Source organism: Phocoena phocoena, chromosome 10, assembly GCF_963924675.1.
Source record: "Phocoena phocoena chromosome 10, mPhoPho1.1, whole genome shotgun sequence".
Lineage (NCBI taxonomy): Eukaryota > Metazoa > Chordata > Mammalia > Artiodactyla > Phocoenidae > Phocoena > Phocoena phocoena.
The window spans coordinates 51,965,625-51,990,347 of record NC_089228.1 but is presented as its reverse complement, the minus strand read 5'-3'; the positions used below and the strand labels follow the sequence as shown (position 1 = coordinate 51,990,347).

Below are 24,723 nucleotides of genomic sequence, written 5' to 3'. Positions count from 1 at the left end.
TTTTTGTTTTGTTGAATTATTTCTTTATGATAACTTCCTGAAGAGGAATTACTGGATCAAAGGAGGAGAACATTTTTACAGCTCTTGATAAAGCCAGTGCTTCCAAAGGTGGTAATAGTTTTTAAAAAATATATATTTGTATTTGACATATAGCATTGTATGAATCTAAGGTGTACAACATGTTGATTTGGTACATTTATATATTGTAATATGATTGCTGTTGTAGTGTTAGCTACCTACGAACACCACATAATTATCATTTATTTTTTGTGATGGGAATAATTAAGATCTAGTCTCCTAGCATGTTTGGTCTTAATACTACAGTATTGTTGTCTATAATCACTATACTGTTTATTAGATCTCTAGGACTTATGTATCTAGTAGTTGCAAGTTCGTATCCTTAAACAACATCTGTACTATTCCCCCTCCCCCCAGACCCTGGTAACCACCATTTTACTCTATTTTTATGAGTTTGTCTTTTAGGTCCACATATAAGTGATATCGTACAGTATTTGTCTTTCTCTGACATATCTTACTTGGCGTAATGTCCTCAGAATCCATCCATGTTGTCACAGAGGGCAGAATTTTCTTCTTTCTCATGGCTGAGTAATATTTCATTGTAAGTATTACTACATCTTTATCTGTTAATCGGTTGACAGGCACTTACGTTGTTTCCATATCTTGGCTCTTGTAAATGATGCTGCAGTAAACATGGGAGGCCATATATCTCTTCAATATCCTTTTTTTATTTCATATGGCCAGAAGTGGAATTGCTGAATCATATGGTAATTCTATTTAAAATTTTTTCAGGAACATTCATATTGTTTTCTGTAGTAGGTGAACTAATTTACATTCCCACCAACAGTGTACAAGCGTTCCCTTTTCTCTGCATCCTCTTGTCTTCTTGATGACATTGGTTTTATTATTTTCTTTTTTCTTTTTTAACGATTTCCACTCCTAGCTTTTTAAATCCCATTCTTTGTCTTTCTTTGGGTTAACTGTGTTTTCTTTAGCTTGCCTAAGTTGGACATTTAGCTAGTTATTTTTCAGCTCCCTCATCTAATAGTAGATAAGTTCTTTGAGCGATAGTCTCAAAGCTCTACTTCTGTTGAATTTCACAAGTTTTGAAGTTTAGTGTTTCTTTTTACTATTCAGTTTCAAGTATTTATCAATTTCCATTATTGCTTCTTTGAAACATTTTTTTCTTAAAAATGTTTTTATTATGAAGTATAATATATAGTTGGAGAACCACACAAAACACAAATATTAGACAAATACCCTAGCCATCACTTAGGTCAATAAATAAAACTTTGCCAGTCACCAAAGAAGCACCTCCATTTCTCATCCAAATGATAACTGCTTCCCTCTCCAGAAATAACACTTTCTTGACTTTTATAGCTTTCACTGTATTTTCATTTCTTTATAGATCTATCATCCATATGTGCATCCTTAGTCATTACAGTTTAGTCTCGCCCATTTTTTTTTTTTTGGCGGTTCTATAACTTTATTTGACAATCAACAGTTCTCATCCATATCAACTGTCTGTAGATTTTTGAAAATGGTGACAAGTATGTAGGTAACCAACATGTAGAGCTTGTTTGGTGAATCTTCATCTTCATTACATTTTTCTGGACAACCGCACACAGATATGGTATGGGACAGTCCTTATTCCTTTGGCCCAGACAGCTTTGTTGAGCCTGGTGTCAGTGTGTACATCTGGAGTTCCCATCTCCTTCATGATGAATTTTTGGATTTCTTTGAGTGCCTGAGGGGCACGCTTCTTGAAACCCACTCCATGGATGTGCTTATGAATGTTGATAGTGTATTCTGTGGTCACCACCTCGTTGATGGCAGACTGGCCCTCCTTCTTCTTGCCACCCTTCTTTGCGGGAGTCATCCTGCTGGGCTCCAGTTGGAAAAAACAGCTAGTCTTGCTCATTTAATAAATCTTTAAGTCTCTAATAATCAACAGGTCTCCTGTCCATCTCTTTCTGTTCTACACGTTTTATCTGTTGAAGAACTTGGGTTATTTGATATGTATTGTGGAAGTTCCCACAGTCTGGGTTTTGCTAATTGCAGCCTCATGGTGCAATTTCAGCATGTTTCCTTTATCTGTATTTCTTGGAAATTGACAGCTGGATCCAGAGGTTTGATCAGACTCAGGTTCTATCCCTTTAGTAAGACTATGTGGTGGTGTGTTCTTTTATTAGGAGTTACACAATGTTTGGTTTCCTTTTTTTGTGCTGGCATCTATGTATGCTTATTGCCTAGATCATTAACTTATTGGGGCTGCAAAATGACGATATTCTGATTCTTTTTCTTCATTTATTAGTTGGACTGCTTAAAAAATTTTTTTTTATTGGAGTATAGTTGATTTACAGTGTTGTTAGTTTCAGGTGTGTAGCATAGTGAATCAGTTATATACCCACTCTTTTTTTTTAGATTCTTTCCCATATAGGCCATTACAGAGTATTGAGTTCCCTGTGGTATACAGCAGGTTCTTATTAGTTATCTATTTTATATATAGTAGTGTGTATATGTCAATCCCAATCTCCCAAATTATCCCTACGCCTCTTATCCCCTGGTAACCATGTTTATTTTCTACATCCATGACTGTACTTCTGTTTTGTAAATAAGTTCATTTGTACCCCTTTTCTTTAGATTCCATGTATAAATGATATCATATGATATGGAATGCTTTTATAAAGAATTACTTCACTTCTGTTTGATTACACAGTGATACAGTTTATGTAGAAGAAAGGCAGGATAAATGCTTGACGTTCTTTTCCTTTATTTACCAGTTTCGAAATAATGAGATATGTGAAGGTATGACGTGAGAAACAAAACGTTTTCATAGTTTAAACTAATCTCCCACAAGATATATATTAATTGCAGAGGGAAAAAATATAATTTTATAATGGGGCACTCCAGCAGAAATCATCTTAACCAAGTGATCAGAGTTGGCATCACCACTAATAGGACAAATGTACACCATATGCCTCCCGATGTAATGCACAAGAAGAGCACAATGTCATTTCTGTGGCATTCCTGACAAAAATTATAACTTGAGTCTAATCGTGAGGAAATATTAGACACATGGCAGAACATTCTACAGAGTAACTGGCTATATGCTTCAAAAGTAGCAAAGTCATGAAAGATAAAGACTGAAAAAATGTTTTAGATTAGAAGAGACTAAAGAGACGTGGCAAATAAATGCAATATGTGATCCTGGGCCGGAAAAAAAAGTTTTTCTTTTGTTTTAAGGACCATTAATGGGACAATTGACAGATTTTGAATAAGATCTATAGATTATAGTATTGTGTTGGTGTTAGTTTTCCTTGTTTTGTTAATTGTACTGTGTTTCTGAAAAAGAACGTCCTTGTTTTTAGGAAGTATGTGAGTATTTTAGGGGTAAATGAACATCGTGTCTACAACATACTCTCCAACATTTCAGACACAATTACATATATATAATTACTACATCAGACCCAGATGATTTAATTGGTGAATGCTACCAAACATAAGAAAGAAATGATACTAATTCTCTACGTTGTCATCCAGAAAATAGAAGCAGAATAATTCCTAACTTATTCTGTGAAGCTAACATTACCCTAATACCAAAACCAGAAAAAGATATTATAGAAAGGAAAAGTACAGAACAATATCTCTCGTGAACACAGATGCAGAAGTCTTCAAAAAAAAGTTAGCAAATCAGATTGAACAATGTATAAAAAGAATTATACACTATAACCAAGTGGGATTTATTTCATGCATGCAAGGATGCCTCAACATTCAAAAATCAACATAATCAATCACATCAATGATCTAATAAAGAACAAAATCATATGGTCATATTAGTAGATGCAGAAAAAGTATTTGGCAGATTTTAACACTCATTCATGATTAAAAGTCTCATCAAACCAAAAATAGAGGGGAACTTCCTCAACTTGATCAAGAATATCTACAAAAAAACCCCTAAGGCTAACAGTGTACTTAACGGTGAGAAACTGGTTGCTTTATCCCCAAGATCAGGAACCAGAAAATGATGTCCCCTCTTACTACTCCTGTTCATCACAGTACTGCTGAAGTCCTACCTAATACAATTAGGTAAGAAAAGAAAAGAAAAAGTGTACATTGGGAAGGTATACATTGGTTTTGTTTGTAGATTACATGATTGTGTATGTAGAAAATCCAAAAGAATTGACAAAATATTCCTGTAATTAATAAGCAGTTATATAACGTTGCACGATACAAGGTTAATATGCAGAAGGTAATTGCTTTCCTATTGCCATTTCTGGTATTGTTCACCAGCAGTGAACAACTGGAAGTTAAAATAAAAAACAATACCACTTACATTAGCCTCAAAAAATGAAATACTTAGGTATAAATCTAGCAAAAGATCTATATGATGAAAACTCCAGCTCCAGTGAAAGAAATCAAAGAAGGTCTAAATAAGTAAAGAGATGTTACACATTCATGGATAAGAAGACTCAATATTGTTAAAATGTTAATTCTTCCCAAGTTGATCTATGGAGTCAACACAATGCTGATAAAAAATACCACCGAGTTATTTTGTGGATATTGACAAATCTATTTTAAAGTTTGTATAGAAAGACAAAAGACTCTGAAAGGCCAATGCATTACTGAAGAAGAACAGAGTTGGAGGACTGATACTACTGACCTATGAGGACTTAGTTTAGAGTTTTAGAAATCAAGACAGGGACTTTCCTGGTGGCAGTGGTTAAGAATCCACCTGCCACTGCAGGGTATATGGGTTCGGTCCCTGATCCGGGAAGATCCCACATGCCGTGGAGCAACTAAGCCCTTGCACCGCAACTACTGAGCCTGTGTTCTGGAGCCCACAAGCCACAACTATTGAGCCTACGTGTCACAACTACTGAAGCCCGCGTGCCTAGAGCCTGTGCTCCGCAATAAGAGAAACCACCGCAATGAGCCCCTGCTTGCTGCAACTAGAGAAAGCCTGTGCACAGCAACAAATACCCAGTGCAGCCAAATAAATAAATAAATAAATCTTAAAAAAAAAGAAATCAAGACAGTGTGGTGTTGGCAAAAGAATAGACAACTCAGTGGAGCAGAATAGAGAGCTCAGAAATAGAGCCACACAAAGTCAGCTGATCTTTGACAAAGGAGAAAAAGCAGTTTAATGGAGAAAATATATATTTTTTCAACACATGGCATTGGAACAATTGGACATTTATATGCAAAAACAGAATGTAAACATAGACGTTACACCTTTCGCAAAAATTGACTCAAAATGGATCATAGGCCTAAATGTAAAACCCCAAACGATCAAACTTTCATAAGAAAGCATAGGAGAAAATGTAGGTGACCTTCGGTTTAACAGTGAGTTTTTAGATACAACTTCAAAAGCATGATCCACGAAAGACAAAATTGATAAGTTGGACTTTATTAAAATTAAAAACTTCTTCTCTGAGAAGAGAATGAAAAGCCAAGCCACAGATTGGGAGAAAATATTTGCAAAGACATGTATGATAAAGGACGGATGTCCACAATATACAAAGAACACTTAAAATCCAACAAGAAAACAGACCAATTTAAAAAAATGGGCAAAAGGTCTGAATAGACACCTCACCAAAGAACATATACAGATGGCAATGAGCATACTGAAAAGATGCTTGCTATCATGTCATTAGGGAATTGAAAACTAAAATAACAATGAGATATCACTCTATGTGTATTAGAATGGCTAAAATTTAAAAATTGAACAATATCAAATGTTGGCAAGATTCAGAGCACAGGAACTCTCATTGCTGGTGATTCAAAACGGTATAGACACTTTGGAAGACAATTTTGCAGCTTCTAAACTTACATGATCTAGCACTCAGCACTCCTAGGTATTTATCCAACTGAGTAGAAAACATATTCACCTGCATACAAATGTTTATAGCAAGATTATTCATAATCACTCAAAACTGGAAGCAACCAAGGTGTCCTTATATAAATGAATGGATAAACAGTGATACATCCATATAGTGGAATATCATTCAGCAATAGAAAGTAATGAGCTATCATGCCACTAAAAGACATGGAGGAACCTTAAAGGCATGTGCATAGTGAAGGAAGCTAATATGAACAGCTACATACTTATGATTCCAATTATATGACATTCTGGAAAAGGAAAAACTATGGAGACATTAAAAAGATCAGTCGGGACTTCCGTGGTTGGCACAGTGGTTAAGAATCGCCTGCCAATGCAGGGGACACGGGTTTGATCCCTGGTTCAGGAGGATCCCACATGCCGTAGAGCAACTAAGCCCGTGTGCCACAACTACTGAGCCTGTGCTCTAGAGCTCACAAGCCACAACTACTGAAGCCCGCGTGCCTAGAGCCCGTGCTCTGCAACAAGAGAAGCCACCGCAGTGAGAAGCCTGCACACCGCAACAGAGTAGCCGCTGCTCACCGCAACTACAGAAAGCCCGTGTGCAGCAACAAAGACCCAACACAGCCAAAAATAAATAAATTAATTTATTTTTTAAAAAAACAGTCGTTGCCAGAGGTTCATGAGGAGGATAGAAGGGATTAACAGGTGAAGCACAGGTGATTTTTAGGGTGGTAAACTATTCTATATGATACTATAATGGTGGATATATTGTCAAATCCATAGAATAGTACAATACAAAGAGTGAACCTTATCATAAACTGTGGATTTTAGTTAATAACAGTGTGTCAGTCTTAATTTATTAATTGTAACAAATGTGCCACACTAATGCAGGATGTTAATAATAGGGGAAACTGTGTGTGTGTGTGTGTGTGTGTGTTATGTGTTTCTCAAAATGGCGTAATATACGGGAACTCTGTACCATCTGCTCTTATATTTAATATGTTTTTAAAAGGGGAAATAAGCAAATGTTAAAGAGATGTTGTTAAAACCATGCGTGTGCAAAGCTGAGGTATTTTATAGCGTGTAACAAAGTAACTTTAGAAAATTTAAAAGGCAGGAGGAAAACCCTATAGTAAACATTGTAATCAGTGATTAGAGTGACAGCTTTTTCTGAGATGGGAAAGAGAAAAAGATGTCTTTCATTACAATTATTGGTACTAGAGAAGATCACAGCCACTTCAGTAAGGCAAGAAAAAGAATAAAAAGTATAATTATTGGAAAGGAAGGAAGAAAATTGTCATTATTCTCAAATGTATTGATTTTGTTTGTAGAAAATCACTAGAATATATAAATGAATTTGGAAATGTTGCTGTATGCAAGACGTAGTATATGAAAGTTAAGTATATATACTAGGAACAATTAGTAAATGACATTTAAAAAATGCCATTTTAATAGTAACATCATCAAATAACCGGGGGGGGGGGGGAATCTAAAAATGAACAAAACATCTGTGTGGAAAACTACAAAAATTACTGTGAGAAATTAAAGAAGTCCTAAATAAATAATGGAGTATATCATGTTTCTGGGTTGGAAGACTTAATATTGTCAAGATCTCAATTCTCCCCAAAGTTTCTATAAATTCAACATAATTCCAATAAAATTTTATAAAGTTTTCTTGTGTAAATTGATATGCTGATCCTAAAACATAAGTGGAAATTAAAAAAAAGAGTAGCCGAGAATAACCAAGGTAATTTTGATGAATAAAAACAAAGTTGGGGACTTCCCTGGTGGTCCAACGCAGGAGGCCCAGGTTTGATCCCTGGCCAGGGAACTAGATCCCATATGCGTGCTGCAACTAAGAAGTCCACATGCCACAACTAAGAAGTATGCATGCTGTAACTTAACATGCTGCAGTGAAGATCCCACGAGCTGCAACTAAGACCCAGGGCAGCCTAAATAAATAAGTAAATAAATAAATAAATATTTTTAACAAAAGAAAAACAAAGTTGGGCTTAACGTTACCAGACATCAAGAGCTTAAAGCTTCATGATAAAAACCGGGTCTTATTGGCACAGAGGCAGACAGACCAGTGAAGCAGAATGCACAGTCCAGAAGTACGGGCTTCCTTGGTGGCGGAGTGGTTGAGAGTCCTCCTGCCGATGCAGGGGACACGGGTTCGTGCCCTGGTCCGGGAAGATCCCACATGCCGCGGAGCGGCTGGGCCCGTGAGCCATGGCCCTGAGCCTGCACGTCTGGAGCCTGTGCTCCGCAGTGGGAGAGGCCAAAACAGTGAGAGGCCCGCGTAACGCAAAAAAAAAAAAAAAAAAAAAATCGATTCCTATATACGCCTGTGTGTATTTATTTATAACCAAGTTGCAATTTTAGTGCTTTTCTGATGAAGGGTGAAGTTAACACATTTGAGGTAGGAAGCAATTTCCAGGAAAAAAACAAAAAGTTTTGGAAGGGCCAGAACCTGATTTCTGACTACTCTTATTCCTTTAGCTATCTCTGTTTCTATTACCAATGTTCCAGGCTCTTGTCATTCAGGGTGTTTATTTTATTCATTGGAACATGATTTGGGAATTTGGCTTAATTTGGCAGTTTGGAGTCTTATCACGCCTATTTAAAAAAAATATATTTATTTATTTATTTGGTTGTGCTGTGTCTTAGTTGTGGCAGGTGAGCTCCTTAGTTGTGGTATGTGAACTCTTAGTTGCGGCATGCATGTGGGATCTAGTTCCCTGACCAGGGATCAGACCTGGGCCCCCTGCATTGGGAGCACAGAGTCTTAACCACTGGAGCACCAGGGAAGTCCCTTGTCATGCTTGTTTAACTTGTGCACATTCAAGTATCTGTGTATGTGTGCTGGGGGGATAATGTAAATAATGAAGGCAGTCTACTTTTTCATTCAGTAATCATAATGTTGGGTAGTAAGCATGAGATGAGAAATGTAAACTTGTGTTCCAGCTATCGATTCTCACTTGTGTCCGAATGTGTGAGCATCTTGTTTGAGTTAGTGTGATTCTAGTGTTTAAAGAGACATGTGTTGGGAATTCCCTGGAGGTCCAGTGGTTAAGACTCCATGCTTTCACTGCTGAGGGCTTGGGTTCGATCCCTGATCAGGGAACTAAGATCCCACAAGCCACACAGCTTGGCAAGAAAGAAAGAAAGAGAGAAAGGGAGGAAGGGAGGAAGGAAGAAAGAGGAAGAAAGAAAGAAAGAAAGAAAGAGGAAGAAGGAAAGAAACATATTTTCCATACAGCATGCTCACTCAACACAGACTGCTTCATCTGCTGTGCAATTGAAGAAATAGATTCTAGTCTAATCCTGAGGGAACAACAGCTGTGTTAAACTTTCTAGGGCACTTTATGTAGGGTCATGGGCTTGGGCTCTCAAGCCAGACCACCTGGGTTCAAATTCTGGCTCCGCTCTTCCTATCTGTGTGGCCTTGGCAGGTGCCCAGTGTTCCTCTCTGTAAAATGGAGATCGTAATAGCACCTCATGGCATTGTTGTGACAATTAAAGAGTGACAGCTAGCACATGTAAGTGCATAATCAGTGTTAACTATGATTATCAGTATTGTTATTATTACTGAGAGGTGACAGAGTATGTTGGTCTCCAAGATGGTACATTCTTGAGGGATTTTCAAGGGAAACTTAGTTAACTCCTTTCTACCTTCAGCTTATACTTTAGAACCCAATGCCAGTGTGTGATATGATTCTGCTGTACCATGCTCCTTTCTCTATCTGGTCCTTGGTCTTTTCGTGAGCTGACGATCAGTTGTGGCTCATTGTGGAATGGTTGTATGGCACAGAACACAGACATTTGTGGTGGTGGGGCAAGATGTATTACCACAGAAGCAATGTAGATATGCAGACACCCTGAAATATGTTTAATATATATAAGTACACATTTCCAGCCATCGGCATTTTCCTATGTACAAAGTTCCATTGAGTCTTTTAAGAGCAGTGCAGCCCTTATGCTTCTGTCCTTTGCTTTTCTCTAGAAAATGATTGGAGCCTATATTGCAGAACAGTATCTATGCTGTCACTGGCCCCATGGTGCTGCCTGTGGGTGCTTTATTGTAGGGTGCAGTGCTCTGGTGTTTTATGGATCTACTATCTTCTCCAAGCCCATGGATTTTCCATGCACTGCTGATTGTTACCTTTGGAGAATTTTGGAGAACTTTTTAGGTGGCTGTTTGCCGTTTCACCTTCCACACAGGCACAGACGCTCATATTTACCTTCCGGTACTATGGGGATTGAGACCCTATTGTTGTCCCTGACCTCGTCCCCATCCACTCTTTGTCTCTCAGGAAAGCTGCTCTTTGTTTTCAGCTGTGACTGCGGAGCGCTGAGGCACACACAGCTATTTGCCACTGTGCTATCATCAGCAGCTCATCTCCACTGCCAGAATGTCAGAACCTCCCTCTGACCCTGCCATGCTGACAGCTACTGCTTCCACTGGGGGACTGCTGGTGTCAACTAAGCTTTTGTTTGCTTCTCTCTGCTTTTCTTTTTCCCCATCTTCTGTAACGTCTTGGCTTTTGCTCAGGAAATGAGCTCCATCTTTCTGCCCTGTGAGTAGATAGATAAAAGGTGAATGGGTTTTATTGTTGAGCTTTTCTTGGCCATGTTATTTGAGGCTCAGGCACCTGAGCCTGTTTCATGCATCTACCACCAAAAGTGGGGTTTGCATAGGAATTAGAATGATTTAGCCCTCACTAGGCTCCATGCCTGGGAGGTGAGAGATTGGTCTTTTTTTTTCTTTTTTTTAAAGTTGTCTCCTACAGCTCACTGATTGATGTTGTGTTCATCTATTTATTTATTTGGTTGCACGGGGTCTTAGTTGCGGCCAGCGGGCTCCTTAGTTGTGGCAGTTGGGCTCCTTAGTTGCGGCTCACCAGCTCCTTAGTTGTAGCATGTGAACTTTTAGTTGCGGCATGCATGTAGGATCTAGTTCCCTGACCAGGGATTGAACCCAGGCCCCCTGCATTGGGAGCTCAGAGTCTTAAGCACTGCGCCAGCAGGGAAGTCCTGAGAGATTGGTCTTTGAATAGAACAGGTTATGATCTACTGTTCCATGTCCATGACTTAGAACAAGGGAAATAAAAGTTTAATGAATTCTGGGTTAAGGGGATTTGTGTAGTGTGTCTAAAACAGCTTTGGAATGTGCAAACATTTAATATGTCATAGTAGTGATGAACAATTATAGTGCACTTGTGTATTACGAATTGAGGAATCTTGAAAAAGTTATGAATATCCAAATGGCTCATTAGATTTTATCTTTCAAGTTATAAATATTCTAAAATGTTAACACCATCTCATTTTTGTGCTTTTTTCCCCCTTTCTTCCTAGAATATTTTCCTTCTTGGATATAGTAACTTTGTGCCGATGTGCACAGATTTCCAAGGTAGAGTATTAACCAAATTTGTAATGAAGAAATTCAAGTTTTATTAGAATGAGGATGAGTTCAAGTTAAAAATTAAAATGTCATCTTTTATATGTAACATAACACAATGTTATCATAATTCCACATTTGATTATCAGCTTAATGTCTATCATGAATAAACATTTGGAAATATAAAGGTTGAATCAAGACTTTCTTTAACAGTCGCAATAAATATATCTTTTTCACCCTAATCTCTCCCAACCTCCCAGGCTTGGAATATCTTAGCCCTGGATGGAAGCAACTGGCAAAGAATAGACCTTTTTAACTTTCAAACAGATGTAGAGGTAAGTTAACCTTGTTTTAGACAAAAGACTTTTTAAAAAGATAAGTAAACTGCTCACTCTTTCCTGCCTTTTTATTTTGCTGCATTTAGATTTAATATGAAGTTGCCAAGGTGGAATAGAGAGGAAAAAAACCTGGCAGATATTTGCATACTTCAAGACCAAAATTCTGTTTGCATTTTACTTTTTAACTTTTATCAGTAACAGACTTCTACTTTTCCCCCTTGATCATGTTTATAATCTAAGTTTTACCACTCAGCTTTTCAAAGCCTCACACCTGTATCATTAACACCTGGTTCAATGCTTATCTTAGGAGACTCTTGACAAATATTTATTGATCTGAAAACTCCATTGAGAATTCTAATTCAGCATCAGGAATGGAGAAATGGCAGAAGCAGGGACTCGGGAATGAGGCTGGAATTATGAGATATAACTCCAGCTCAGCCACTTAAGACATTTACTCTCTTAGTGCCTCAGTTTTATTATTTATAAAATGAAGAAGTGAAATAATCCTTAGAGCCTTTATAATTCCAGGATTCTGGTGTATTTATCTGGAAATATGTAAATATCCTCATTTAAGAGTGGTAAACCAGGTCAAATGAGAAGAGTTTTATTTTAAAACAACTTTAATATTAAATACCAATTTATAACCAAAAAGAAACAGGGAAGTAATAAAGAGCATTGTACATAGTAATTGTTGGGAGTGCTGTTTTAAGGGTCTGGGGATGTTGAAGTTCATTATCTACCCAATGTTAGTAAAACCTTATTGATTTCTAGTTTAGCCAACTCAGTTACAATTGTATTTTTTTTTTTTTTTTTTTTGCGGTACGCGGGTCATTCACTGCTGTGGCCTCTCCCATTGCGGAGCACAGGCTCCAGACGCGCAGGCTCAGCCGCCATGGCTCACGGGCCCAGCCGCTCTGCGGCATGGGGGATCTTCCCGGACCGGGGCACGAACCCACGTCCCCTGCCTCGGCAGGCGGACTCTCAACCACTGCGCCACCAGGGAAGCCCTGGAATTGTATTTTAATTCAGTTACTCACATAGCATGTTTATCACTTTTTTTTTTTTTTGTGGTACATGGGCCTCTCACCGTTGCGGCCTCATCCCGCTGCGCAGCACAGGCTCCAGACGCGCAGGCTCGGCGGCCATGGCTCACAGGCCCAGCCGCTCCGCGGCACGTGGGATCCTCCCGGACCGGGGCACGAACCCATGTCCCCCGCATCGGCAGGCGGACTCCCAACCACTGCGCCACCAGGGAAGCCCTATCACTTGTTTTTATTGAAGTAAATTCTTTGTATCTTTTTTAATGGATAAGGAAATGAATGTGTTTAACAGTGAGATGGGCCCAAACAATTTCCTGTGACTCACTTAAGCTGGTGTTACCTACAAGAACTGATGGCCAGTGGTGGAGGCCCTTCACCTCCTTCTCTAGGTTACTTGCTGCTTGCCAGGCTCTGGTCCCATCTCAAAACAGTGGAGCAGAATCCCCTACAGGAGGTGGGGCTGAGCACAGCATTTCCCACTGCTCAGGTTGCTGTGCTCTGAGCTTGGAAGCTGGCAGGGGCCTCAGGGCTTCTCACTCCCTGGAAAGATAAGCTGTAGCTCCTGGCTTGGACTCTGGTCCCTAAATCAGGAATTCTTTAATGCTCTTTCCAGACTTCACGATTGCAACAGTGCCCTTCCCAAACATGCTGACGTGTAATTCCCCTTCAAACTGATAATCTGTAGTTCATGGTTCATTGTGTTACTTAGTGATGTTGAGGAGAACATTAAATTCCAAAAATTGTGGTCATTTCTTCTGGCCAAAGAGTCATTGTTTTAAAAAAATTTTGTAAAAAAATTCTTTTCTGCGGTTTTTTAATTGTCTCCTCAGTTTTCTTTGATGATTTTTCCAAACTACAACTTTTTGGAATGCACATAAAAAACTTTTAAATTCAGATATTAAAAAATACTATTTCAGGACTTCCCTGGTGGTCCAGTGGTTAAGACTCCATGCTGGTTTGATCCCTGGTCGGGGAGCTAAGATCCTGCAAGCCACGCAGTGCAGTGCGGTCAAAAAAAAAAAAAAAACTATTTTAAGTAAATGTCATTACCTTGTGCATTATTTGATTTCACAATTTTAGCTGACTGCTGACTACACCTATATAAACACATTGCAGAAGTACTTGAGTACTTCTACCAACGACAGACCAGTTTATGGTTTACCAGTTACGTAGAGAACTACATGTGAAAAATATAGTCTAATACTATTTAGTTCCCCCTTTGGGCTACCACTTTGAATCCAGGTTGATTCTGAACCAAGTGTGGGGCCTCCCATAGACACTAACAGGACCCTCTGGATGTTTATACTGGGAAGCATCCCATGGATAAACTCATGGTCTCAAATTCATTTCTTTGGGACGAAAGTGGTGATTTATGGATCTGTTGAGAGAAGAGAAAAGGTGCCAAGGATCAGGACTAAGAGTATTTACTGTGTGCCAGGTACTCTTCTGAGCACTTTTTGTATATTAATTAATTTAATCCTCTCAAAAACACCATGTTGAAGAAACTGAGGCACAAAAAGTTTGAGTAACTTACCTGAGGTCCCTCACCTAGTAAGAAGAGAGAGTAGGTACCTTGAACAGTGGGTTTCTTGACTTGAATTTCAAAGAAAAGGCAGAATAGCACATGCAGGTGACTAATGTGCATTGGGCCTCTCCTTGAGCATCACTCTCTCCTAAGTAAACATCAGGTTTCCCTGATGTTTAGGCATTTTCCATGCCTTTAAAAGTTGAACATTTTGTTGTTAGTCTTCATGGTCATTAAAGATTCTGTGGGGCCAAAAATGAGAAATAACCAAGTAGTATGTTATCTAAAACTCATAAGTCCAAGGGTCTCTCCATTAGGCCTTATTTTTCTGTAAAGCCTTTCTTTCTAAAATGCATACCTACAACATACTATCTAATAGATGTTACACAGTGTCATTTGCATTTGAAAAGCATTTACTCATTTTTTTCTCTTAGTTGGAAACAGTGGAACAGAAAATTCTGAATGTAATTTTTTTATTCCAGTACAAAAACTTTTACTCTAAAAAAGGAAGAATAGGAAGTTTGTATAAACGTGACTAACTTGAAATGGAGAATATAGATGGTGTGCTCTATTTGTAGACATTGGTGTGGAATTGTTTTTGCTGTTTTATTTAGTACTTAAATATTTATCTTGGATTTCCAAGTCATAATGTTTTTCCTCCCACTGACAGAAATTTATTTTACAGGTGTCTGGAGTGTTGGTTCAAAAACTAATATTTATTTTTTATTTATTTATTTTTTTTGGTATGTGGGCCTGTCACTGTTGTGGCCTCTCCCGTTGTGGAGCACAGGCTCCGGACGCGCAGGCTCAGCGGCCATGGCTCATGGGCCCAGCCGCTCCGCGGCATGTGGGATCTTCCCGGACCGGGGCACGAACCCATGTTCCCTGCATCGGCAGGCGGACTCTCAACCACTGCACCACCAGGGAAGCCCCAAAAACTAATTATTAACTTAGATAAGACTCAAGAAAGCATAGATAAAGTCACCAGCAATATCAGAGTTTGGATTTTCAACTTAATTATTAGCCAGATATAATATGTGTGAGCCCTGCTTCTGTGATACTGTGGTTTGATGTGTCCTAGTGAATTGTTAGTGCTTAGAGTTCAGTGTCAAGATTGCTCTTTTATAAAGTGAGGATAATAAGTATTAAAAATGAAACAAAATGGCCTTTTCAATGTTTTCTCCCTTGTGGAGGTGGTAATTGTGCAGAACATACAGCTTTTAGAGTCAGTTAAACCTGTTATAAACCCCAATTCTACTACTCACTAAAGTGTAACCTTGGCAATTTAACCATTTAATTTCTTTATGTGAAAAATGAAGATAATGGATCCAATCTGTATTAGTCAGGATTCTCCAGAAAAACAGAACCAGTAAGATACGTGCGTACTATTTACAATAGCCAGGACATGGAAGCAACCTAAGTGTCCATCGACAGATGAATGGATAAAGAAGATGTGGCACATACATACAATGGAATATTACTCAGCCATAAAAAGAAACGAAACTGAGTTATTTGTAGTGAGGTGGATGGACCTAAAGACTGTCATACAAAGTGAAGTATGTCAGAAAGAGAAAACAAATACCGTTTGCTAACACGTATATATGGAATCAAAAAAAAAAAAAAAAAAGATTCTGAAGAACCTAAGGGCAGGACAAGAATAAAGACATAGATATAGAGAATGGACTTGAGGACACAGGGAGGGGGAAGGGTAACCTGGGACAAAGTGAGAGAGTGACATTGACATATATACACTACCAAATGTAAAATACATAGCTAGTGGGAAGCAGCCGCACAGCACAGGGAAATCAGCTCGGTGCTTTGTGTCCACCTAGAGGGGTGGGATAGGGAGGGTGGGAGGGAGACGCAAGAGGGAGGGGATATGGGGACATATGTATACATATAGCTGATTCACTTTGTTGTACAGTAGAAGCTAACACAACATTGTAAAGCAATTATACTCCAATAAAGATGTTAAAAAAGTGTATATTAATATAGACATAGAGATTTATTATAAGGAATTGGGTCATGTGATTATGGAGGCTGAGAGGTCCCAAGATCTGCAGTCAGCAAGCTGGAGGCCCGGGAGAGCTGATATGTAGCTCCAGTCTGAGTCAGAAGGCCTGTGAACCAGCAGAGCCAGTGGTGTAAATTCCAGTCTGAAAGCTGGCAGATTCAAGATCCAAGAGGAGTTGATGTTTCAGTCCAAGTCCATGGGCCAGAAAAGACCAATGTCAGCAGTCAGGCAGGAGTTCTCTCTTAATCAGCCTTTTTTGTTCTATTCATGTCTTCAGTTGATTGGATGAGGCCCACCCACACTAGGGAGGGCAGTCTGCTTTACTCAGTTTACTGATTCAAGTGCTAATCTCATCCAGAAACCTTTACAGACACAGCCAGAATAATGGTTGACCAAATGTCTGGGCACCCTGTGTCGCAGTCAAGTTGACACATAAAATAAATCATAAGTTCACCCTTTGTCAACTTGGCACCCATAGGCATGTCCTTTAACCATACTTAATTTCCAAATAAAGACGATAACAAAGGTCATAATGCCACCTAATATGATACAGCTATCCAGCGTACAACCCGAAAGACACTCAGCCCTTCCTCAGAAGAGGAGGTAAAGTCCTAGAGTCAATTTCACTCTTTGGTATTCTGTGCCTTAAATACTTTGATGTAGAATTGACAGTACTTAAATACTTATGATATAAAGTCAGTACATGTTGTGTCACATGATACGGGGATAAGAGAGGGAAAAAATACATATTTGTACCACACACACATGCATTCATAATAAAATAGGGAGAAAATACTTATGACAATTATAGTCCTAATTTCTGTAACTGGTCATGTGGTCAGAATTGGTATTTATAACTACCTTCTGCTTCCCATTCTGTATTCTCTTTGTCTTCAGCAAGCACCTCAGCTGGTCGTGGTTCCTTACCTGGTAGAGTGACCCAAACCATCATTCCTGAAGCCATGAGTAATCTCCTTGGATTGGCTTTTAGTTTTCCATTGACTTTAATCAGAGGGCATATTAATACTAAGAGATATCCTAAGGGATTTCCTGTATTCCATACATAGACTCTTCCTTATTTCAGTGTGGAGCAGTAGTCCATGTGGTTGTTGTGAATATTAAATGAGCCATAGCAGGTACAAGAAAGTGTTAAAATCATGCCTGAAAAAATAGAAGTGCTTAATCAATGTTCATCTTCTTTTTTCTTCCCCTAATGTATCTGCCAGTACCAGCCAAAGTTCCCATTTTTAAAGCAAATGTGTTTAAATAGGGGATTGCTAGGAAGAATAAGGAGTAGATTTTATGATACATCTTCAAATTTTTAGAGTGGTAATGTTTAGCTAAAATAGAATTTCTTTTTTTGAGCAACATTGTTTTAGATCTCTGTGTTCCCAGCACAGCAGTGTTCCCCAAAAGCTTGACCTCAGAAAGCCTTGTAATTGATGGAGTAGCCATGAGCCCTGGCTAGGGAAGGCCTAACTCCAGAGTCAAGGCTTTCAAAAAATAGTGTGTGATTTAAAAAAAATACTTAATGTTTTCATTGAAAACATTTTTTCAGTGCTTGCAGCCCCTTTATACACTAGGAGCAGAAGTGGGATGTTGGAGGAATGTTCCAAAACACCTTCTATTACACCTGGAAATACATATTCAGTTCCTAAATTTCAGGTTATTTTGCTGTTAGATAAGCAGCATGAAACAAGATTTTTTCCAACTTTCTCCACTGAAGGGTCGAGTGGTGGAAAACATCTCAAAGCGATGCGGTGGATTCCTGAGGAAGCTCAGCTTGCGAGGTTGCATTGGCGTTGGAGATTCCTCCTTGAAGTAAGTCAGTCCACTGTGACTCACTCTATTGTGGCAGCTTGTAGCTGACATTTTCATCAGCAAAAATAAACCAAGCATATTATTTGCTTTTCTTCTGTTAAAATCTTTCTATGGTAATTTGCATAGAGTAGTGAGAATATCATGATTTTGGAGCCAACAGGCCTGACCTAGAAACCGAGCTCCAGTGTTGTCAGGGATGTGACCTTGGGACAAACACTTGGTTGTCAGTTCTGTCTTCTGCAAAGAGAAGGCAGTTATAGCTCTTTCATGAGAATGTCCTGGGTATCACATGAAATAACACATACGTAGTACCTGGCACATAATCATATTATGATATTAGTTCACCTCTCTTCCTTTCTTCACTTTCCCATCTTCCTAGGTTCCTTCTCATAATCGTGGCTACCTTCTTGTATAAATTTTACTAATTAACAAAATAATTCTTTCAAAAAATTCCTTAGCATAACCTGGGATTTTGCTTAACCATCATGGGTTGTGATTATCACATTCATTTTATAATAGTTTATAATAGTTGGATATACCCTATGCAACCAAATGCTTGCCCACCTCTTACTGGATAGCCATTATTTATTGGAAATGTTATCACTCCACTGTTAAGGACATGTGCTTTGAGCTTTTCTGGAGACAGGACATAATTAATACCTTTATGTCTTTATCCTTGTGGCCTCTTGTATTGCTTGAGGTTGGCTAAATTAGGACACGCACTGCCCCTAGAATCTTGGAGCGGACTGCCTCTTGGAGACTTAAGCATACCACAGTATAATCAGTCACAGACCTCCAGTAAGAATGTGCAGTGTACAGTGATTTCAGACAGTAGAATTTGTAATTGAAACATCTGCACCATTGCTAAGAAAATCAATTCATAATATCAATATCTTTTAAGGATCAAAACATTCCCTCTGTGTTATGCAACACAGGGTTTTTTTTTTTTAATCAATTCAGGTCATCAGAATTTTCTGATACTTGAAAAACTTTGTAAACCAGTGGAATATATTGATTCTGCTTTAACAGGAAGCTTAAATGTACCGAATAGGTCCTAAGACGACTTGTAATAGAGAACATAAATCTAATAGTGGTTCCATTAAAGAAACTAAAATAAATGTGAAGATATGGATTGTCAGTGAGGAATATCAAAGAAACACATTCTCATCTTGGCACTTGGAATAGAGCCAAGATGAGGAAAAAACTATCCTATAAAGTGAAACTATAACAAAACTATCCTGTAAAGCTAAGAATGTTATTGGTTTACCATAAATTTTAGAGCCGAAATCTATGTTAATATCTATATAAATTTTTAATATGTGAGGCCAGATTACTGTGAGAAATAATGATAAGCATAATCACGGAATCATGATTCAGAGAGCCCCGGCAAGCGGGGGCTACTCTTTGTTACGGTGCATGGGCTTCTCATTGTAGTGGCTTCTCTTGTGGAGCATGGGCTCTAGGAGCACACGCTTCAGTAGTTGTGGCTCGCAGGCTCAGTAGTTGTGGTGCACAGGCGTAGTTGTGGTGCACAGGCCTAGTTGCTCTGCGGCATGTGGGATCCGTGTCCCCTGCATTGGCAAGCAGATTCTTAACCACTGTGCCACCAGGGAAGCCCTCAATGCCTTTTAAAAAGAATTTTTATTGGCGTATATTTGGTTTAAATATAGTGTTAGTTTCAGGTGTACAGCAAAGTGATTGAGTTATACATATATTCATTCTTTTTCAGACTCTTTACCCATATAGGTTATTACAGAATAATGAGTAGAGTTCCCTGTGCTATATAGTAGGTCCTTGTTGGTTATCTATTTTATATATAGTAGTGTGTGTACGTTAATCCCAAGCTTCTAATTTATCCCTCCTCTCCACATTTCCCGTTTGGCAACCATAACTTTGTTTTTGAAATCTGTGAGTCTGTTTCTGTTTTGTAAATAAGTTCATGTATCATTTTTTTGGTTAGATTCCACATATGAGTGATACCATGTGATACTTGTCTTTGTCTGTCTTACTTCACTTAGTATGATAATCTCTAGCTCCATCCATGTTGCTGCAAATGGCTTATTTCATTCATTTTTATGGCTGCGTAATATGTCATTGTATATATGTACTACATCTTCTTATCCATTCCTCTGTCGATGGACATTTAGGTTGCTTCCGTGTCTTGGCTATTGTAAATAGTGCTGCCATGAACATTGGGGTCCATGTATCTTTTCTAATTATGGTTTTCTCTAGATATATGCCCAGGAATGGGATTGCTGGGTCATATGGTAGCTCAATTTTTAGTTTTTTAAGGAACCTCTATACTGTTCTTCATAGTGGTTGTACCAATTTACATTCCCACCAACAGTGTAGGAGGGTTCCCTTTTCTCCATACCCTCTCCAGCATTCCTTGTTCGTAGACTTTTATTATGGCCATTCTGACCACTGTGAGGTGATACCTCGTTGAGGTTTTGATTTGCATTTCTTTGATAATTAGTGATGTGAGCATCTTTCCATGTGGTTTTTGGCCATGTATATGTCTTCTTTGGAGAAATGTCTATTTAAGTCTTCTGCGAATTTTTTGATTGTAATGTTTGTTTGTTTGTTTTATTTGTTGTTGTTTTTTTTTTTTTGTAGTACATGGGCCTCTCACTGTTGTGGCCTCTCCCGTTGTGGAGCAACAGGCTCCGGACGCGCAGGCTCAGCGGCCATGGCTCACGGGCCCAGCCGCTCCGCGGCATGTGGGATCTTCCCGGATCAGGGCACGAACCCGTGTCCCCTGCATCAGCAGGCGGACTCTCAACCACTGTGCCACCAGGGAAGCCTTGTTTTTGTTTTAAATATTGAATTGTATGAGCTGTTTGTATATTTTGGAAATTAATCCCTTGTTGGTCACATCGTTTGCGAATTTTCACCCATTCCATAGGTGGTTTTTTTGTTTTGTTCATGGTTTCCTTTGCTATGCAAAAGCTTATAAATTTGATTAGGCCCCATTTGTTTATTTTTGCTTTTACTTTTTTTTTTTTTTTGCGGTACACGGGCCTCTAACTGTTGTGGCCTCTCCCGTTGCAGAGCACAGGCTCCGGACGCGTAGGCTCAGCAGCCATGGCTCACGGGCCTAGCCGCTCTGCGGCATGTGGGATCTTCCTGGACTGGGGCACAAACCCGTGTCCCCTGTATCAGCAGGCAGACTCTCAACCACTGCGCCACCAGGGAAGCCCTGCTTTTACTTCTTTTGCTTTGGGAAAATTATCTGAGAAAGTATTGCTACAGTTTATGTCAGAGAATGTTTTGCCTATGCTCTTTTCTAGGAATTTTATGGTGTTATGTCTTATATTTAAGTCTTTAAGCCATTTTGAGTTTATTTTTATGCATGGTGTGAGGGAGTGTTCTAACTTCACTGATTTACATGCAGCTGTCCAGCTTCCCAACACCACTTGCTGAAGAGAGTGTCTTTTCCCCATTGTATATTCTTGCCTCCTTTGTCGTAGATTAATTGACTGTGGGTATATGGGTTTACTTCTGGACTCTATTCTGTTCCAGTGATCTCTATGTCTGTTTTTGTGCCAGTACCACACTGTTTTGATTGCTGTATCTCTGTACTATAGCCTGAAGTCTGGAAGGGTTATGCTTCTGCTTCCAGCATTGTTCTTTTTCCTCAGGATTGCTTTGGCAATTCTGCGTCTATTGTGGTTCCATATAATTTTTAGAATTATTCTAGTTCTGTGAAAAATGTCATGGGTATTTTGATAGGGATTGCATTAAATCTGTAGATTGCTTTGGGTAGTATGGCCATTTTAACAGTATTAATTCTTCCAATCCAAGAGCGTGGGATATCTGTCCATTTCTTTGAATTATCTTCAGTTTCCTTTATTAATGTTTTATAGTTTTCAGCGTATAGGTTTTTCACCTTCTTGGCCAAGTTTATTCCTAGGTTTTTTTTTTGATGCAATTTTAAATGGAATTTTTTTAGTTTACTTTCTCTTTTTGGTATTTCATTGTTAGTGTAAAGAAATGCAGCAGATTTCTGTATATTTACCTTGTATCCTGCTACCTTGCTGAATTCATTTATTAGTTCTAATAGTTTTTATGTGGCGACTTTAAGCTTCTCTACATAGAGCATCATGTCATCTGCAAATAGTGATGGTTTTACCTCTTCCACTCCAATTTGGATACCTTTTGTTTCTTGTCTCATTGCTGTGGCTAGGACTTCCAATACTATGTTGAGTAGAAGTGAGAGTGGGCATCCTTGTCTTGTTCCTGAATTTAGCAAGAAGTCTTTCAGCTTTTCACCATTAAGTATTATGTTGGCTGTGGGTTTGTCCTAAATGGTCTTTATGTTCCCCGTATACCCACTTTGGTAAGAGTGTTTTATCATGAATGATGCTGAATTTTGCCAAATGCTTTTTCTGCATCTTTTGAGATGATCATGTGGCTTTTGTCTTTTGTTGATGTGGTGTATCACGTTGATTGATTTGCATATGTTGAACCATCCTTGTAACTCTGGAATGAATCCAACTTGATCATGGTATATAATCCTTTTTATGTGTTGTTGGATTTGGTTTGCTAATATCTTGTTGAGGATTTTTGCATCTATATTCATCAAAGATACTGGCCTGTAATTTTCTTGCGTAGTTGTTGAATTTGTTGGCATCTAACTGTTCATAGTATTCTCTTATGATTTTTTATATTTATGTGGTATCAGTTGTTATTTCTCCTCTTTCATTTCTTATTTTGTTTATTTGGGTTCACTCTTTTTCTTCTCGGTGACTGGCTAGAGTTTTATTGATTTTTTTTTTTTTTTTTGCGGTATGCGGGCCTCTCACTGTTGTGGCCTCTCCCGTTGCGGAGCACAGGCTCCGGACGCGCAGGCTCAGCGGCCATGGCTCACGGGCCCAGCCGCTCCGCGGCATGTGGGATCTTCCCCAACCGGGGCACGAACCCGTGTCCCCTGCATCGGCAGGCGGACTCTCAACCACTGCGCCACCAGGGAAGCCCAGTTTTATTGATTTTTAAAATATCTTCTCAAAAATCTAGCTCTTGGTTTTATTGATCTTTTCTATTTCTTAAAAAAAATTTTTTTCCCTTGTGATGAGAACTCTTTTTAAAAAAATTTATTCATATTTATTTTGGCTGTGCTGGGTCTTAGTTGTGGCATGCGGACTCCTAGTTGCGGCATGCGGACTCTTAGTTGCAGCATGCATGTGGGATCTAGTTCCCCATCCAGGGATCAGACCCAGGCCCCCTGCATTGGGAGTGTGGAGCCTTAACCACTGGACCACCAGGGAAGTCCCTGATCTTTTCTATTTCTTAAAAAATCTGTATTGTATTTATTTCCTCTCTGATCTTTGTTATTTCCTTCCTTCTTCTGGCTTTGGGTTTTTGTCTGTTCTTTTTTTTTTTTTTTTTTTTTTGCAGTACGCGGGCCTGTCACTGCTGTGGCCTCTCCCGTTGCGGAGCACAGGCTCAGCGGCCATGGCTCACGGGCCCAGCTGCTCCACAGCATGTGGGATCTTCCCGGACCGGGGCACGAACCCGCGTCCCCTGCATCAGCAGGCGGACCCTCAACCACTGCGCCACCAGGGAAGCCCTTGTCTGTTCTTTTAAAAATTCTTTTAGGTGGTAGTTTAGTTTGCTTATGTGAGATTTTTTTTGTTTCTTGAGGAAGGCATATATTACTATGAACTTCCCTCTTAGAACTGCTTTTGCTGTGTCGCATAGATTTTGTAGGTTGTGCTTTCATTTTCTTTTGTCTCAAGGTATTTTCTGATTTCTTTATCTTATTGTTGACCCACTTTTTTTTAGTAGCATGTCATTTAATCTCCATGTATTTGTTCATTTATTTTTTCTTTCAGTGGTTGATTTCTAGTTTCTGGTTGTGGTCAGAAAAGATGCTTGAAATAATTTCTATCTTCTTAAATTTGTTGAGGCTTTTATTGGTGACCTAGTATGTAATCTATCCTAGAGAATATTCCATGCACACTTGAAAAGAATGTGTATTCCTTTGGGGGTGTGTGTGTGTAGTATCCTGTAGATATCAATTAAGTTCTACTGTTCTGTTGTGTTATTTAGGACCTCTGTTTCCTTACTGATTTTCTGTCTGGATGGTCTGTCCATTGATGTCCAGGGTGTTAAAGTCTCTTACTATTATTGTATTATTGTCCATTTCTCCCCTTATGTCAGTTAGTATTTTATGTATTTAGGTGCTCCTGTGTTGGGTACATTTATGTTAAAGAGTGTAATATCTTCTTGTATTGAACCCTTTATCATTATATAATGTCCTTCTTTGTCTTTCTTTATGGCCTTTGTTTTAAAGTCTATTTTGTTTGAAATGAGTATGCTACCCTCACTTTCTTGTCGTTTCCATTTGTATGAAATATTTTTCCATCCCCTCACTTTCACTCTGTGTGTGTCTTTTGCCCTGAAGTGAGTCTCTTGTAGGCAGCGTATTGTAGGTTCTTACATTTTATCCAATCTGCCACTGTATGTCTTTTGATTGGAGCATTTAGCCCATTGACATTTAAAGTAATTATTAACAGGTATGTATTTATTGCCATTTTAATTCCTGTTTTCCAGTTTTTGTAGTTCTTCTTTGTTCATTTCTTTTGTGGTTTTATGTTCTTTTGTAGCATGCATGAGTTCCTTTCTTTTTGTTTTTTTTCGAATCTCCTGTATATTTTTGATTTGTGTTTACCCTGGAGTTCAAGTATGCTGACCCATAACTATATCTACTTGCTTTAAA

The 24,723-nt window shown here is 38.8% G+C and overlaps 1 protein-coding gene and 1 pseudogene across 1 annotated transcript in view; one reads left to right on the top strand and one right to left on the bottom strand.

Moving 5' to 3' along the window:
* FBXL2 (F-box and leucine rich repeat protein 2) overlaps window positions 1–24,723 on the top strand; it is an 80,035-nt gene that overhangs the window by 27,030 nt on the left and 28,282 nt on the right. The window contains exons 3-5 of the mRNA XM_065884584.1: window positions 11,222–11,276; window positions 11,525–11,599; window positions 17,908–18,002. Coding sequence (XP_065740656.1) covers window positions 11,222–11,276; window positions 11,525–11,599; window positions 17,908–18,002 — 225 coding nt within the window. The remainder of the gene's footprint in view (window positions 1–11,221; window positions 11,277–11,524; window positions 11,600–17,907; window positions 18,003–24,723) is intronic.
* LOC136128939 (large ribosomal subunit protein eL31-like) lies at window positions 1,516–1,897 on the bottom strand (annotated as a pseudogene).